Genomic DNA, 15767 nt, shown 5'->3' with positions numbered 1-15767 from the left:
TGTTGTTAACTATAGTCACCATGCTATACATGTCCTCCTCAGAACTTGTAACTGCATGTTAGTACTTTTTGGCCACCTTCATCCATTCTCCCCCAGCCTGGACATTGGTCATTAAATTGCTATTTGGGTTAGATGTCCTTTTTTTTCTTTTTTGCCACTTTTTAAAAAAAAGATTTTATTTATTTATTTGATACACAGAGAGAGAGAGATCACAAGCAGGCAGAGAGGCAGGTAGAGAGAAGGGGAAGCAGACTCCCTGCTGAGCAGAGAGCCCAATGTGGGGCTCGACCCCAGGACCCTGAGATCATGACCTGAGCTGAAGGCAGAGGCTGAACCCACTGAGCCATGCAGGTGCCCCGGGTTAGATGTCCTTTTAAGGTGCTTTCCAAGTCTAAGATTTTCTGTTTCTCAGTGGTGGTATTTCGGACCCTTCTAGTTGTTTTCGTTTTAATAAGAAGATGAAAGTGGGGCGCCTGGGTGGCTCAGTGGGTTAAAGCCTCTGCCTTCGGCTCAGGTCATGATCCCAGGGTCCTGGGATCGAGCCCCACATCGGGCTCTCTTCTCCATGGAGAGTCTTCTTTCTCCTCTTTCTCTGCCTGTCTCTCTGCCTACTTGTGATCTCTGTCTGTCAAATAAATAAAATCTTTGAAAAAAAAAAAAGATGAAAGTGCAGTAACAGGTGTTAAATGACAAAGATGCCTACCACTATGATTATTTTCTGTGACCTGTTCCGTTTGGAACCCTCTGGCTGAGTAGTTCTGTTCTCTTTGCTCTGCCACTTTTGACCCTCCCTTTCCCGTGGGGAGCCCCTTGCAGAGCTGACAGTCCCTTGCCTCCACAGGGTCCAGTTGTCAGTCCTGGCCAAGCTGCACAGGCTGCAAGAGACGGCTCCTCTTTGGGGTCCCCTGGCCGGCTCAGTTGGAGCAGCGTGGGACTCTTGATCTCGGGGTTGTGAGTTCGAACCCTGCTTTGGGGGTAGAGATTACTTAAATAAATAAAACTTAAAGAAAAAGAAGGGCTCCTCTGAAATTTTTCGGTGACTCATTCTTCCCCAGCATCACATGTATGATGCAATGAGACAATGATCGCGTGCGTGGAAGTCTTTGTTACCCTGTTTGGTTCTCTTCCCTTAGGAATCAACTCCTTAAAGTTTAGAATTGAACTTTAACTTGTCTAATACCAAGTTTTGTTTTTTATTGAAGGCTGTTTCTGATGCTTGGAAGCTACCCTTTCAGCCACAAAGATGGTCATCAATCTTTGCCTCCCACAGTTCAGACCAAGAATTTATTGCAACAAGGTAAACAAAACAAGTATGCATATAAGTATAAGATGGCTGCTTTTCATGTTTTTCCCCACTCCTACCTTGTGTACGTGGACTTGATTTGGGCATCATGACAACCTTCTCTGTTTTAGATCCCACCAGGTGATACTTAGGTAAGCATGGGTCAGACTGCCCCTCTAGAGTCATACAGCACTGTTAGAAGGTGAGCTGTGGGTTGTTTTTCTGGAGGGTCATGTTCATTGTGCTCCTCCCTCTGATGATAAATTTTAATCCTGCTCAAAGCCCTAGCGAAGGTAGAGAGCTACTGTCTCTCCCCTGCCATTCTCCCCACTTACTTCTCATGCGAGAAATAATGGCTTGTATTTGTTATTTGGATTCCTTCTTTATTACTTGAATCAAGCTGTTTCCCCTTTTGTACAAAGGAGGTTATCTTTCCACAGCCCAGAACAAGGAGTAAGGATACTGCAAGGGGAAATCTGAACCCTCCCTTAATTTGGACCTTCTGCACACAGCGTACTATTTCAGGTTCCCAGACTGTGAAACTGATTTCTTCCAACAGAGATCCAGGTCCCCCCCCACCCTCCGCCCCCGCCCTTCTCTGCTATCTGAAAAGAACATTCCTATGAAACCTTTTTCATAAGCTGAAATGGCATAAGATGAAGAGTATCCCCTGCTTTCCAGAAGTTCACTTTAGGCCGCTTTGCTTTTACAAAAGACCTATGTTAGTGTAATAATGACTTTTTTTTGTAAAAGCAAAAATTCTCTGAATTCTGGATTTCTTTTGGTTAGCAAAAACAGGTATTAATGTAGGTCTTTATAAAAGCAAAGTGGTGTGATGTGAACTTTCAGATGCCTGGGGTGGGGGGGTACCTGTATCTTAAAATCTCTACCAGTTATAACAAATACTAGAAATTTAAGATGGGAAAAAGTTACCCATACTCCCACCCCTATAGCATATTCACTTTTCTAGATTTTCCATAGTATTGTGGTCCTTGTTTCTGAACACCCTTTTTTTTTAACCAAGCTCCAACAATCATAGATGTGCCAGAAGATTGTTTATTGTGTCTTGCTAGGGAAACTGTTATAATTGGTAGAGTCCAAATAACAAAATTAAGAACTTTAATGAATATCTTTGTTTTCCCATAAGACTCTATGGTTTCATCCTCTGAAATTAAAAAAAAAAAACAAAAAAAAACAAACCACTAGTTTATCTGCCCTTTTATTTTGAAAGGATTTTTGGTTGGGTTGAACAGTTTTGTTGCTTGTATTTTTTATTTTTTTTTTTTAAGATTCCACCTATTTATTTGACAGAGACAGAGAGGGAACACAAGTAGGGGAAGTAGGAGAGGAAGAAGCAGGCTTCCCACAGAGCAGGGAGCCCAATTCGGGTCTTGATCCCAGGCCCGTGGGATCATGACCCGACCCAAAGGCAGAGGCTTAACAACTAAGCCACCCAGGCGTCCCAGTTCGTATTTTTAAAGGATGGGCTATACTTGGGAACAAATTGCCCTTGGCCTTTGACCTGATCTTGAATGCCTCCTCCTCCACCTCCCAGAAAACAGGAGAATTTGGTGTAATAGAGGCCATTTTAAATGAGGAACTTAATACTTTCTTTAAATAATTTTCTTAGAAGTGGCAAGTTCTTGAAAACTAGTTGTCTTTGTTTGGATTGCATCAAATGAATGCATCTCATGTTTGTCATTAACTCTAGATATCAGCTGATGGTTACGAAGTAGAAAATCTCGTCTCTGAAGACCTCACAAAGAGAAGTCGTGGTTTTAGGACAGAATATTTCATTAAGCCACCAGTCTATGTGACAGTTTCCTTTCCCTTCAGTGTGGAAATCTGTAGGATTAACATAGACCTCGCAGTGGGGGGAAGCCAGAATGTCACAGGCCTGGAAATGTACACATCTGCCTCGTCCAGCAGAGCATCCTGGAATGCCCCCGAGTGCCGGACCCCGGGCCTGGCCGAGCCATCCATCCCGGACAAGGAGGCGTTCACCTTGGTAGGCAAAGTCTTACTGAAAAACCAGAGCCAAGTGGTGTTTAGCCACAGGGGCTTCAAGGCCAGGCCACCTTTTGGCCCAATGGAAGCCACGCTCCCCTCTCCCGCTGTTGTGGCACAGGAGCTCTGGAATAAAGGGGGCCTTTCTCTTAGCCACGTGTCCCATCTCAAGATCTGTATCACCCACGTGACAGGCAGCGGTATCCCTTGCATCAAACGGTTGGAAGTGTGGGGCCAGCCGGCTAAAACCTGCTCTCAGGAGGTGATAGACAGCGTCCTGCTGCTGGCCTCTGAGAGTCTCCCTCAGGACCTGGCTCTGCAGGCCCCAGCCTTGCCCATGGAGAGTGACTGCGATCCTGGAGGCCTGTCTGAGGGCCAGCAGGCCCCCTCCAGCCTGCAGGAGCTCGCCGAGGTGATCCGGGATGTGCCCGAGGAGTTCCTGGATCCCATCACCCTGGAGATCATGCCTTGCCCCATGCTGCTGCCCTCAGGCAAGGTCATTGACCAGAGCACCCTGGAGAAGTGTAACCGCAGCGAAGCCGTGTGGGGCCGCGTGCCCAGCGACCCTTTCACGGGGGTAGCCTTTACCCCGCATTCCCAGCCCCTGCCTCACCCCTCCCTGAAGGCCCGGATCGACCATTTCCTGCTCCAGCACTCCATCCCTGGCTGCCATCTGCTCGGGAGAGCACAGACTGCATTGGCGGTGACACCGTCTTCGATTACTCTGCCCTCTCGGAAGAGGAGGATGGAGCAGGCCGAACGCGCCCCAGACGGGAGTCTCGGTATCGACACTTCCTGTTTTTCTACCACAAGCCTTCTGGTCTCACCCACTACCTCAGAGCACACCGCTAAGAAAATGAAAGCTGCCAGTGAGCTGGGCCTGACACACATGGACTGCTCCACAGGTACTCCGTGTTCTACATCCATGTCCATGGTCATCCCCGTGCTTCCTAGGTGACGATTGGCACCGTTGCCCTGTGCTTTCTGCTTTGCCACCTTAAATTCGCCCCACACATACTGACGTAAAGCACCGTGCATGCGTGATCTCATAGCTTCTCTGGTCAGGAATCTGGGCGTGGTTTGGCAGGGACACCTGGTTCAGGGTCTTCCGCAGCCATGGTCATAGTGTGTGCAAACAAGATGGAAGTCACAGTCTTGTATAACCCAGTCGTGCAGGTGACATCCTATCTTGTTTGCTGTATTCTGTTAGAGGCGAGTCACAAAGTCCAGCCCACACTCCAGTGGAGGGGGTACCGGGGTACCCAAGGCAGGAGTATCTGGAGGTGGGTCTCATTGGGAACCATTTCAGACACTCTCCCACACCATTGGTTCCTATTTTGTTCAGTGGTGGTTTTTTTGTTTATTTGTTTTTATTCAATGTTTTTACCGAAGATTCGTGGTTGAGTTTTGTCTAATGCCTTTTCAGTGTCAATGGAGAGGATGGTACGATTTTCCATCCTGAGCTCTTTTAATGTGAAAAAATACATTAATAGGCTTCTGAATATTGAGCCAGTATTACATTCCTGGAAGAGACTCCATTTGGTCATGCTTCTTTTAATGTTCAGCTTGGATCTGTTTGCTAGTGTTTTTTATTTTGGATAATTTGGCCTGTCGTGTATGTGTGTATGTATGCATGGGCATATGCCAACTTTGGTTGTGTTTTGTTATCAAAGATTTATTTGCTCCATATAAAGAATTAAGAAATTTTCCTTTACTAAACTTTAGAACACTATAATAGTATCAGGATCATTTACTCCTATATATATCTGGTAGAGCTGGCCTGTGACTGTCCATGCCACATGCTTTTCGAGGTAGTAGCTCTTTGACACTTTCTTTTTCCTTATGAAAATTAGTTTAGATTTTATCATTCTTCTGATTTCCTCTCATTATAAAAACCCTCGGTAAATAGCATGCTTAAAAGGTGACATCTGGTTTTGAGTATAAGTTTTAGTTAACATGACCCTCAGAAACTCCCGGAAGCATTCGAGGTGCAGCAGGGTGAGACAAGGAAAGATCCTTAGACCCTGATGTCTCCGGTGGTGTTGGCCTTGACAGATTTGTTGGTGACATAGGCCGGTGCAGACTTATGCTTCAGGGCCCCAAGCAAGTCCTACAAACTGTAGACAAAGCCTTCTAATCCCCGCTGTAGGGTGGTGTTGAGAACCCTGCTACCAGGCGGATCTCTGGGTTCTTTCTTGGACAGCTGTCCCCCTCCCCCGGTGTCTTCACCCTCAGCCCGCTGGTGGGCTTTCTGTGGACCACACCGAGAGGGTGTGGGCAGAGTGAGGTCTCTGTTATTCCACTTGGTAATGACCACTTTGCTTTACTCAGCAGGAGGGAGAGGACACGAGTACCCAGAGGTGCTAGCCAGTGACCCTGTGGAGTGGCGGGGGCCCCAGAAGGGAGGAGATGAGGAAAGGCTGCTGGTGAGGGAGTGGACAGGGAGCAGGGGCACAAAGCTGGGCCTTTGCCCCATCATTTCCTTGGCCTGCAAGACCTGCAGAAAGTAGGGTGCAGTTCCACAGGGGAGCCACCAGGTGGCCCGGGCTTGGCCAGCAGTTTGTCCGGGAGAAGGAAAACTAGAGCAGAGCCCAGGAACCGTGCAAAGCTGGGTGGGGCTTTACCTGCTGGTATTCGGTCATCACAGTCCACTAGCGGACATTGCAGGGGGAGGGGGGGAGTGCTTCACATTTGTGTCCATTTGAAGCTGGAAGTGCCGTTCAAGTAGTCAGTGCTCCACGGACTTAATGGTTGCTCTTCTCTTTTGCTGAACCTCTCTTTGGATATTGTGGTCTGTGCATCTCTTGTCAGGTCCAGTGTCCCATGAGCAGAAGCTGTCACAAAGCTTGGAAGTTGCCTTGACGTCGACCCTTGGCTCCATGCCCTCCTTCACGGCTCGGCTGACCAGGGGGCAGCTCCAGCACCTGGGCACAAGAGAAAGCAGCACCTCCTGGAGGCCAGGCTCCTGCTCGGGTAACCAAGGCCCCATTTGTCTCCTGGGAGCCCTGGGATAGGAGGCTGGGCCTTGCCTCTGGGGCTCTGCCAACCGCCATGCCTGGCCTCCTCAGTCCTGGCACCCAGGCTCACGGAGACCCTGGTCTCCTTCCTTTTCCAGGGGGAGTTGAGGGGCTCCTGTGAAGTGTAACTCTTCACAAGAAAGGCTTTCTTTGGTTAAGTCTTAGTAATTCTATGGACTTAGGGCTTGGCAGCTCTGTGGTGTTTCACGTTTGTCCTTCTTTGTTTAATTTTCATATCTAGTCTGTCTCCCATCTGACACCTGGGTAGTTTATTTCATGTAACTGTGGAGGGAGTTTGGGGCTGTCCTCTTTGTCCCTTCCTGTCAACATTTTCCCTGGTGTTTCAGCAAAGAACTTGGATGGCTTACTGAGCCAGTTTTTGCCTACCCTGAATCTGGAACCACATTAGATAGAATCAGCTAGGATATAAAGTGAGAGAATCTGCTGGAATGCTGGCACAGTTTTTATGGGATGAAGCCTGAGGAAGCTCATGATAAGGCGGATGCTCGATTCCTGTTGCCCATCCAGAGCCGGGCCGTTCTCCTCTGGATCCTGGGCCATCTTACCTCTTCTGCTTCTCATCCCCACCCCTCTTGTCTCTCTGATTATGTTTCCACCCTGGCCGGGCCCCAGAACCTTCTTGTCCAGGTGACGAGTGGTTTCCATGGGCTTCATACCCAGTGATCGCTCACCCTCTCAGCAGTGTCTGATGTGGCCAGCCAGCCCCGCCTTCCCAAAACGCCTCCTCTCTTGGCCTTCTGGATGGTACACTCTTTTTCTCCCTTTTCCACCATCCCTTTGCAGTTTCCACTGCTGACTCTTCTGCCTCTTCCAGATTTTGGACCTAGACCCTCTTCTCTGTCCTCTCTGTCATTACAGCAAGAGCCCATCGGCCGGTGACTGCCCTTGCTCACCGGTAACCCCTTCTCCTTGGAGCTCAGACCCCAGCCTCCCTGACAGCTGCCTGGCCCCTCCCCATGGGAAACTCATGGATATTTCTTGGGTGAAATTCTAACTCAGAACTGCAAACACCCTCCAGAGCTCTCCCCGCACCTGCCATAACCCCAGTGCTGATAAAGAGCAGCCTTGGGGCGCCTGGGTGGCTCAGTGGGTTAAGGCCTCTGCCTTCGGCTCAGGTCGTGATCTCAGGTCCTGGGATCGAGCCCCGAGTCGGACTCTCTGCTCGGCGGGGAGCCTGCTTCCTCCTCTCTCTCTGCCTGCCTCTCTGCCTGCTTGCGATCTCTCTCTCTGTCAAATAAATAAAATCTTTTAAAAAGAAAAAAAAAGAGAGCAGCTTCTTTTGCCCTTTGGTCAGGTCTGTAATGCGGACATCATCCTTGGTTTCCTTCAGCATTCTTGATACTCATTCGTCCTCAAGTCTTGTTGGTACTCCTCCGGGTGGGCCTCAGAGCCCTGTTCTCTGCTGCCCCCTGGCCCCGGCGCCTGTGCCGTGCCCCCCACCCCCTGCAGCAGCCCTGCGGCTCCCCAGCAGCCACCCTTGCCTGTCGTCCCCAGGGGCCGGAGGGGGTCTTCGTGTGCTGTCAGCCAGCTTGTGGCACTGTACTTCTTAGACGCCTCTCAGGGCATCCGGTTGAGCCTGGAATCTTCCTGCTGCCTGTGAAGTCCTGCATGCCCTGGCCCGCCCCCCACTGCAGTCTCACCTGAAGCCAGTCTCATACATCACACCTCTGGGTCCTGTCTTTCTTTAGTGGACCAGCTATTCTCTTGGTTTGGTTTGGTTCTGGACCAGCCATTCTTTGTACTTGCTATCCCTTTCTGCATGGCTAGTCCCTTTTCTTCCCCCAAGAGGCCCCCCTGGCCTTCTCTAGAGGGGTGTGGACTGGGGAACAAAGCACCCTCCTGAGAGAAGCAGGGAAAGAGAGCGCCTGCAGCACCGGAAGGGGATTGGCAGCTCAGGGGGGCACTGAGAAGAGAAGCAGAAGAGAAGCAGATGCCGGGCCCAGCCTGCAGTTCCCCTGCAGACAGACCTTAGCCCCACCCCTCTGGTGCCCCCCTTTCTCCCCTGACCTGGGTGGCCTTGCTGCACCTGACCCCTCCCTGCTTTTTACTTGTCTTGTGGCCTCTTGCCTCTTAGTTTTGTTGTCAAGATGAGCTTGTGCCCCACTCTGACCTTGGCAGCCTGTCCCAGTGGAAAGTAAATCCTGCTCGAAGACTGGGAGGGAGGGCTTGGTGTGACCTGCCTGCCCTCAGAAGCCAGTTCTTTCTTGAGCACCCATTGGAGCACCAAGATTTAATCATTGAGGGGAGGCCTCCCAGGTTCCCAGTCTTCCCAAGACCCTGTCCTCCCAGATCAGCTCGAAGTGGCCCCGGGAGGGATAAAGCCATGCGGCAGGGGTGGAGGGTGAGGAAGCTTCTTGTCCCACTCCAGGCATCTGCCTGGCCATTGGGACAGAGCCTGACCCAGGGGGCGGGGGGCGCCTTTCCCTAACCTTGGCCTCTTTTCCTCCCTAATTTACCAGAGCAGCCTGGGAGCATCCCAGGCCCCGAGTGCACCTCCTGCAAAAGAGTGTTTTCTCCCTACTTCAAAAAGGAGCCGGTGTACCAGCTTCCCTGTGGCCACCTCCTGTGCCGGCCGTGCCTGGGCGAGAAGCAGCGCTCACTGCCCATGGCCTGCACAGCCTGCCAGCGGCCATTTGCCAGCCAGGACGTGCTGCGGGTCCACTTCTGAGTGATCAGCCTCAGCCTGAGAAGACCCACCGAGGGGAGTCGCTGAGGGAATGGGGTCAAGAATCCCTGAGGTCTGGCCAGGTCCCAAGCACAGAGGGGCCATTTCTTCCCCAGGGGCTTTCCCTTTGTCTCCTTTCACAGTGTAGCACCCAGGCCAGGGCCAGAGTGCAGGGTAGGAGGGGGCACTCTTCTCCTGCTCAAATGGCAATAGGATAACAAAGCCATAGTTTGGGCTGGGAGGGATGGGGGACCTATCCCTGCCTTCCTGAGCCTCCCTGCCACCCCCCACCCCTGCCAGAGCCCAGGGGCTGAGAGAGCCAGCCGGGCCCCCCCATGTTGCCCGCACACACACCCCGGCCCTGCAGGGTGGGTGTGAGTGGAGCACAACAGACCGTGGCTCGGGATCTCGAAGATAGCCTCTGCCTTTGGTGTCACCCGGGAGTGCTTGGTGGCGGGGGTCTCAGTGAATGACTCAGCCCCCGACTGGCAGACCACTCCGAGCCTTAATAAAGCGATGGTTGACGTCTGTCCGCTGTGGGCTTCCTCCTGACAAAGTGCCTGTCTGTCGTCATATGTCTGTCCCCCACCGGCACCCACACAAATTGGGGCTGTCACAGGGCAGCCTCAAGCTGTCATGGCAACCCGGTCAGGCTGCAATTCAGGTCCGTGGCCTGAAGGGATGAGAAGTCACGTTTTCAGATGCATCTGATGTGTGAGGGTTTGCACATGGGTGTGGGCGCGAGTGGGGAGGCTGGGCACCCACCGAGCTGCATTCAGCCCAGCTGGCGGTTCTGCCCTCTGAGGCCGACGGAGCTTTGCCACACGGGGCCCTTGTCAGAAGTACTTGAACAAGTAGGCTGCGTTCTTTTCATGCAGAGTTTAGTTTGTGAAGTCCCTGGGTAACTTGTACTCCTACAACTGTTGACTGCGTGGAAGGTTCTAGTCCCTGCAAGAACATCTGTGAGAAATTGCACCGGGCACTTCCCCGCTCCCCGCTCCCCTGTGAGTCCGTGGGCAGGCTGCAGGGCCTCAAGCTGCCCGGAAATTCCAGCTGCCTGCTCTCTGCACACACCCCCCCCCCCCCAGGCCTGCTGTCGCTTCTGTCCCAGGGCGGTTGGGCGGGGAGGGTGGGTTGCCAGGGAAGGAGGCAGAGCTATAGTCTTACACTGGCAGCTAATTAAAATTCTGATTCTTGGACTCAAGTCCAGTGCCAGGAATTTAGAGATCTGGGGTTGGGGCTAGAGTTTCCTAGAGGATTTGTGTGTCCCCAGAAGAAATTCCTTCCCTCTTGCGGCCCTTCCCTTCACACAGCCTCATCTGAGACTTCAGGGTCTGCGCTGGTGGGCTTTCCTCTTAGCCAGTGAGGCTCCTGGGTGCTCTTTGACATTAAAGGTCTAAGCTATTCCAGATTCTTGCCTTACCCTCTTTGCCTCCTTGTATTGTAAGAAAAACCCCACCCAGCATTTGCAGCAGAAGCCATGCTAGGGGTGAGACCATTCACATCCTCAGCCTGTGGTGGCCTCTGGCCGGGTAGCAGCCCACTCAGCCCTCTGGAGCAGGTTCACCACTCAGGAATCCTCCCCGGGTGGGGGGGGCATCCTGTCTGCCTCACCCCAGGGAGCCAGAAGCAGCTGCTCCCCCCGTGGGTTCTGCAGGAGGCATGCCCAGGTAAGGGCCGAGCTGCCTCCCTACCTGTGGAGGGGCCTGGTGATCTGCATTTCAAACCAGCTTTTGTTCCCCAGATGGCCCTGGTGGGAAACCAGGCTTGGGAGCCACTGGGGAGGACAGTTCCTGTCCTATGCCCAGGTGGAGCCACACCCACATCCTTGGACATGCATCCATTTTTATCTTACTGTTTTTTAAGCTCTACACCCAATGTGGGGGTTGAACTCACAACCCCAAGATCAGGAGTCACATGCTCTACCAGCATGTGTGCCAGGTGCCCCTTTATCTTATTCTGAAGAGTCCCCCAAAAGGATGTGGTCTTTTCCGCCCTTGCCCGAAATAGCGCTAAGCGCTGCTGGGCTGATTCGCTCCCCTAGAAAATGGGAATAATAGTTCTCTTGCTGCCAGCGAGGCTCAGAGGGCAGTTTATTTCTCAGCAGCGCTCCGGGCCAGGCACAGAACAGCTCCACAGGGAGCACGGAGTTGGGCCCCACTTACTCTGGGAAGACTCCAGAGCACAAAGCCTTGATGTGGCCCGCTGCCCCATCTCCCGGCCACAGGTCGCATGGGGGCACACGTCTTCCGCTTTCCCCTGTCGTGTACTCAGCACCAAGCCTGTGTGGGGTGTGTAGCCGTCCGAGAGCTAGAGGCTGGGCCCCAAATCTTCATCTCCGAGGAGCAAGGCCACCTGACGTCCTGGCCATCCTCCCCGCGGGTCTAAGGAAGGCTTCAGCCCTTGGCCGCTCTGTGCCTCTGCTCAGGGACCGGCCAGCTCGCTCCGGGCTCTGGCCCGCCAGCCCCGGGACAGTGGGAAGGAGAGCTGCTCAGAATAAGTCTTGAAGGAAGAAGAAGTAGAAGAACCAGACTGCTAGGAAGAAGATGAGCATCTGTTCGGTACTCACGGAGAACTCCATCTCCTGGCAGCCCGGCCGCAGCTCCCCGCAGCACCTGGGGCCCCGAGCCCCCAGCTGCACGGTGGCCTCCCGTGGGTCTCCAGCCTGAGGCCGCTCTGCCACCAGGAGCTTTTCCATCCCCCAGGAAACCAGCCCTCTGCCTGGTGGGGGGAGGTTGCTGTAAGTAGGTCTGCAACAAAGAGACCTGCCCCTGGAGGAAGCTGCTGCCTGCGGGGCTTCCAGGCCGCTGTTTGGCTGCTTGGCTCCTGCCTGTGGGGTTGTGATACTGGGCTGACTGCCATTGTGAGGGCTGCAGGGCGGGGTGCCTCGGTGCTGTCCCCTCCCTCGCAGGTGCCCCCCTCCGCCCCCTGCCCTCTCCCAGCTGCCCCCCAGCCCCTCCGCAGCCTGTGCTGGCCCACCCAGCCTCTGGCCCGCTTGCTCCGGCAGATCTTTCCTTCCAGTTCTAGGCTGATGGGGTCTGGCTGGGTTGGGAATCAGCCAAAGATGCTCTGTCCAGCCACCTGTGGAGGCCACAGCCTGGGGCCCCACCCCACAGTAACACACTCCCTCTCTTACAAAGAAGTGCCACGGTCCAGAGGGGTGCCAAGGTCTCCAGAGTGGCAGGGTATGAAGGAAGAAGAGGCAGACTGGTCACCTTCGGCAAGTTTTCTCCACCAAGGTTTGTGCCAATAGCAAGACAATGCTACCCACACCATATTATTGAGACAGGACCACACGAACATTCTGGGTTTCTTAAACCTCCTTACAATATCTTCCTATAAGGGGAAAAATGTGTATACATGCTCTGTGGGTCTGTTGCTTACTCTTTCCCTTACCGTATTTTAAAAAAATTTTTATTTATTTATTTGACAGAGATCACAAGTAGGCAGAGAAGCAGGCAGAGAGAGGAAGGCAAGCAGGCTCCCTGCTGAGCAGAGAGCCTGATGCGGGGCTTGATCCCAGTCCTGGGATCATGACCTGAGCCAAAGGCAGAGGCTTTAACCCACTGAGCCACCCAGGCACCCCTCCCTTACCGTATTTTTTTTTTTTTAATGGACATTTGCCCTTGTCTTAGACACTATTCTTATTATCAAAATCATTTGGGAAAACAAGCCAGAATAACCAGGAAAACCCTGAAAATGAAGAACAGTTTGGGTTGGGTAGGGAGAACTAACCTTTGACGACACAGACCAATCAAACAATTAAAAATCCAGCCGACCAACAGGGAAAGATGGATCTTTCCCGAAGTGGTGCTGGAGCTGCCGGAAGAACGAAACCATCCAAGAACTAGAAGAAACTGTTAAATGAGGGGATGCCTGGGAGCCCAGGAGTGAGGAAGGAAAGCCCCCCTCTTTAAAAATCTAGATACAGTGAGGGAGAAGACTAACAAATCTGACTACATTGAAATTAAAAAACAAAACAACCTTGTGCATCGAAAAAGAAAGCTACCATTAGCAAAGTGAGAATGTAAATTACAAGCTGGGAAGATATATTTGTAAAGTGTATTACAATGGTTCGCATAGAACTTCTAAAAATAAAGATTCATAAAGAAGTGCACACGGTCTCTTAAACATGTCAAAAGATGCGCAGCCTTGCTCACAATATGATAAAGCAACCGTGAACCACCATCTCTTGGCTCGCAGGTCGCAGGTCGCAGGTGGGCACTCACCTCGAATTCCGGCCGCCCTCGGCCGCTGGGGTTGTGGGCTAGCAGGTGCTGCCGCGCCCCGCGGGTGGCAATGCGAGGGGTCCGAGCTCAGGGGAGGGCAAGTAACAGTTTCTAGCAAAGTCACATGTACGTGGACCCTCTGACCCCGCCATCCCGCCCCTAGGATTCTAGCCCAAAGATTGTCTGGCAAAACTCGGGAGAACAATTCTGGCGCCACCTGAACCGGCCAGCAACCTGAGCCGCGGGCGCAGGTCTCCCGCGGGGCCTGAGGAGCCGTGTCGCCCCCTTGCGGAGGGCCAAGGAACAAGTGGTTTACACGCACGTGATACTGCGTATGTTCTCATCAAGGAAGTTATGGAGACTCTGAAGGCCACCTATGTGTGTTCAAGAAAAAAAAAACACCCACAAACTTTGAATTCAAAAGTTTTTTTAATGGCTTTTGAAGAGGCATTTACATACTCATTAAAAAAAAAAGATTTTATTTATTTATTTGTCAGAGAGCACAAGCAGGCAGAGTGTCAGAGAGAGAGAAACAGGCTCCCCGCTGAGCAGAGAGCCTGGTGCGGGACTGGATCCCAGGACTCTGGGATCATGACCTGAGCTGAAGGCAGATGCTTAACCCACTGAGCCACCTAGGCGTCCCTCAAAAGTTTTTTTTTTTTTTTTTTTTTAAAGATTTTACTTATTTATTTCACAGAGAGAGATCACAAGTAGGCAGAGGGGCAGGCAGAGAGAGGGGGAAGCAGGCTCCCCGCTGAGCAGATAGCCCGATGAGGGGCTCGATCCCAGGACCCTGGGATCATGACCCGAGCGGAAGGCAGAGGCTTAACCCACTGAGCCACGTAGGTGCCCCCTCAAAAGTTTTTTTTTTTTTTTTAAATGCTGATTTGGAGCCATCCTTTCCAGCTTTAGCTCCTGTTCTTATTTTTTTTTTTTTTTTTTGAGAGTTTGTTTATTGGAGAGAGAGAGAGCAGAAACAGGTGAAGGGAGAGGCAGAGGAAGAAGCAGGCTCCCCACTGAGCAGGGAGTCCGATGTGGGACTCGATCCCAGGACCCCGAGATCATGACCTGAGCCGAAGGCAGATGCTTACCAGACTGAGCCACCCAGGTAGCCCCCCTCAAAAGTTTTTTAAAAAAGTTTCTAGTACTGAGTACACTCTGGTGTGGGGGGCAGGGGGCGTTCTGCTGAGTGCTTTATTTATATGACCTCATTTAATTTTTGCAGCTCTTTTTTTTTTTTAAAGTAAGCTCTCCAGCCAAGCGGGGGGGAAGGTCCTTGAACTCGCTACCCTGAGAACTAGGATCACATACTCTACAGACTGAGCCAGCACCACCCCCCAATCCTTAACTCCTGAATGAGGAAACTGAGGCTCAGGTCCATGAAGAGCTCAGCTGACTGACTCCAAGGCCACTCCTAACCCCTGGGATGCCCTACTGGTGGCAGGGGCTGCCAAAGAGCAGACTCAAGTCCCCTCTATAGGGGTGGCCTGGATGTTGTCACCACACGGCCTCTAAGGATGCCTCCAGTGAACTGGTACCCCAGGCAGGGCACAGAGGCACCACCGTTAGCACTGGTCTGGTGGGGCCAAGCAACTCCTCGACCTACAGGAGACTTTCTGCTCCGGCCCAAGTCTACCATTCAAACTAGAACCAGAGGCTCCCCAAAAAGTCTAATTATGGAATAACAACTCACGACCAAGCTACAGCACAGCTTTCGAACATTAAAGAATATTACACCTCTAGGCACAAAAATAAAAGCTGCTCCCCCCCCCCAACAAAGACTCAGCACAGTTCACTTCATGTAAGTGGAGAAATCTGGTTGAAATGTGAGTGGAAAAGTACCCGTCATATGCGGCTGCTAAGGAGGAGGACGTGGGAAGGAGCAAGGAGCCAGACAGGGAAGGAGCAGGTGCAGAGCGGCCCCGGAATGGTCTGTGGCAGGCTGCGGTCACTGCAGTGGGGGACTGGCCTTCCCGCCCACCCACCCAACCCCTGCACTGGGCTTGCCACCCTGCAGAGGGCAACCCCAGATGTGTGATGTGTGTGGCTGAGCCAGACGCTGTCTGAAAGAGAAACTGGAAGAGTGGGAAACAGTAACCCCGCGAGCCCTGCGTGGTCCTGGTGGGGTGGGAAGGCATGAAGGTTGGACAGACTGGGGGATTGTTGCAGGAAGGTCAACATTGGGAAGAAGACAGGAGTAGGGATGAAGGTGGGCAGTCTGATAGTCTCTAAACCAGTGGAGAGAACTGGGTTTGAAAAGAGAGTGGGTAGGGCATCCCCCCCAACTGCTGCCTCAGTCGGGGGTGGGGCAGGGGAAGCATCTGACTCTTGATCTTGGGGTTGTGGGTTTGAGCCCCACGTTGGGTGTAGAGATTTCTTAAAAGAAAGAAAAGGAAAGAAATAAAGAAAGAAAGGAAGAAAGAGAGGAAGAAAGAAAAGGTGGGTAGAAAATCAGGGTTGGGGGAGGGAGAGACAGGCTGGCCTCCCCTCCCATGGTTCCTGATACCCTCCCCTTGGGTCCAGAGCCCAGACATCAATTGTGACTC

At 52.2% G+C, this 15767-nt stretch overlaps 1 protein-coding gene across 3 annotated transcripts in view; it reads left to right on the top strand.

Moving 5' to 3' along the window:
- The window catches only part of UBOX5 (U-box domain containing 5), a 35716-nt gene extending 26171 nt beyond the window's left edge, over positions 1 to 9545 (top strand). For 2 of the 3 annotated variants that reach the window (XM_080813176.1, XM_080813177.1), the window contains exons 2-5: positions 1203 to 1297; positions 2994 to 4194; positions 6101 to 6262; positions 8787 to 9545. In XM_080813176.1, coding sequence (XP_080669302.1) covers positions 1244 to 1297; positions 2994 to 4194; positions 6101 to 6262; positions 8787 to 8995 — 1626 coding nt within the window. In that variant the 5' untranslated portion in view covers positions 1203 to 1243 and the 3' untranslated portion in view covers positions 8996 to 9545. The remainder of the gene's footprint in view (positions 1 to 1202; positions 1298 to 2993; positions 4195 to 6100; positions 6263 to 8786) is intronic. The other variant, XM_080813175.1, reaches the window with a different exon arrangement.
- Positions 9546 to 15767: the final 6222 nt, after the last annotated feature.

This window comes from Martes martes (assembly GCF_963455335.1).
Source record: "Martes martes genome assembly, chromosome: 9".
Classification (NCBI taxonomy): domain Eukaryota; kingdom Metazoa; phylum Chordata; class Mammalia; order Carnivora; family Mustelidae; genus Martes; species Martes martes.
Note: the sequence above shows the minus strand (reverse complement) of the source record. Positions and strands in the feature narration are given on the sequence as shown.